The sequence below is a fragment of the Nyctereutes procyonoides genome, unplaced genomic scaffold (genome assembly GCF_905146905.1).
Source record: "Nyctereutes procyonoides isolate TBG_1078 unplaced genomic scaffold, NYPRO_anot_genome, whole genome shotgun sequence".
NCBI lineage: Eukaryota > Metazoa > Chordata > Mammalia > Carnivora > Canidae > Nyctereutes > Nyctereutes procyonoides.
The window spans coordinates 13,223,408-13,224,529 of NW_026575128.1; the positions used below are offsets into that span (position 1 = coordinate 13,223,408).

The 1,122-nt window shown below is 48.5% G+C and overlaps 1 protein-coding gene across 1 annotated transcript; it reads right to left on the reverse strand.

Moving 5' to 3' along the window:
• Window positions 1-508, reverse strand: LOC129520847 (guanine nucleotide-binding protein G(I)/G(S)/G(O) subunit gamma-5-like). The gene has a single exon (XM_055342049.1). It carries the CDS (start codon window positions 425-427, stop codon window positions 221-223), a length of 207 nt encoding a protein of 68 aa, XP_055198024.1. The 5' UTR covers window positions 428-508; the 3' UTR covers window positions 1-220.
• Between the last annotated feature and the right edge of the window lie 614 nt (window positions 509-1,122).

Sequence of the window (1,122 nt, forward strand, 5' to 3'; positions counted from 1 at the left end):
GTATGCTGCTGCCAGTGTATATAAAATAATTACCCTTGTGAAATAGAAATTTATGAAAATTCAGAGAGGTAGATGTCAGGGACTGACAAAAGTAGAAGTTTATATAGTATGGCACGTGTTATAGGGATAAGCTTCTGTACAGGCTTCAAATTTAGTTCTCCTTTGACTATTCACTGGTTCATGTAAAGTGGTTTAGAAAACCATCAAAAGATTCGTTTTACTACAAAAAGGAACAGACTTTCTGGGGTCTGAAGGGATTCGTACTTGAAGATACACCAGTTAGCAGGGGGTCGTGTCGGGCATTCTGCAGACAGAATTGTTTCACATCTGCAGCTGCCTGGGAGACTTTCACGCGGTTGAGCCCCGCTTCCAGCCAGAGCTGCTGAACCACTTTCTTCATCGTGGCGACGCTGGAGGAACCAGACATGGTGCTCGCAGGTGCTGGGCAGGCTCGTCCGCGGGTGGATCCGTCGCGCAGTGGGTCCGAGGGGCCAGACGCTGGGGCTGCGCGGCGGCCCAGTGCTCACCGAGCACCTCATTTGGGGAACAGCTCAGTGACGAAGGCAGGAGCCCTGCCCTTGAGAAGCTGGCAAACCGTGGAGGCAGACACGTAGATGAGAAAAAGGCAGCATGAGCAAGAGCCACGGTCTGGGAGATAAGCGACCTTTAGGGAGGTGGGAGTCCAGCAGCCTGGGTGTGGGTATTACAACCAGTCAGACCCAGGTGTGAATCTCTTGTCTGGAACTTTCTGGGGGTGCGACCTCAGGCTTAGGGCTTCAGTATCCTGATCCACCAGAGGACGACTGTGGGGACTAAATAAGAGGATGCTAGCGTGCCGCGTGGTGACTTCACAGTCAGCAACGCTGGACTGCGACCTTGACAGTGGCTAAGAGAATAAATCTTAAAAGTTCTCATCACAAGGAAATAAAAACCGTGTAACTCTGTGTGGTGACAGAGGTCAACCGGGCTCACTGTAGCGATCATGTCACAACACATACAAATATTGAATCATTATGTCATACAGCTGAAGCTAATATTATATGTCAATTGTATCTCTATAAAAGGTGAAGAAAATTAGGAATGAGGGGGGGTTATAATTAAATATCCTACAGACGTTAAAAA

Coding starts and splice junctions, on each gene's coding strand:
- LOC129520847 (XM_055342049.1), bottom strand. CDS start 427: ATGTCTGGTTCCTCCAGCGTCGCCACGATGAAGAAAGTGGTTCAGCAG.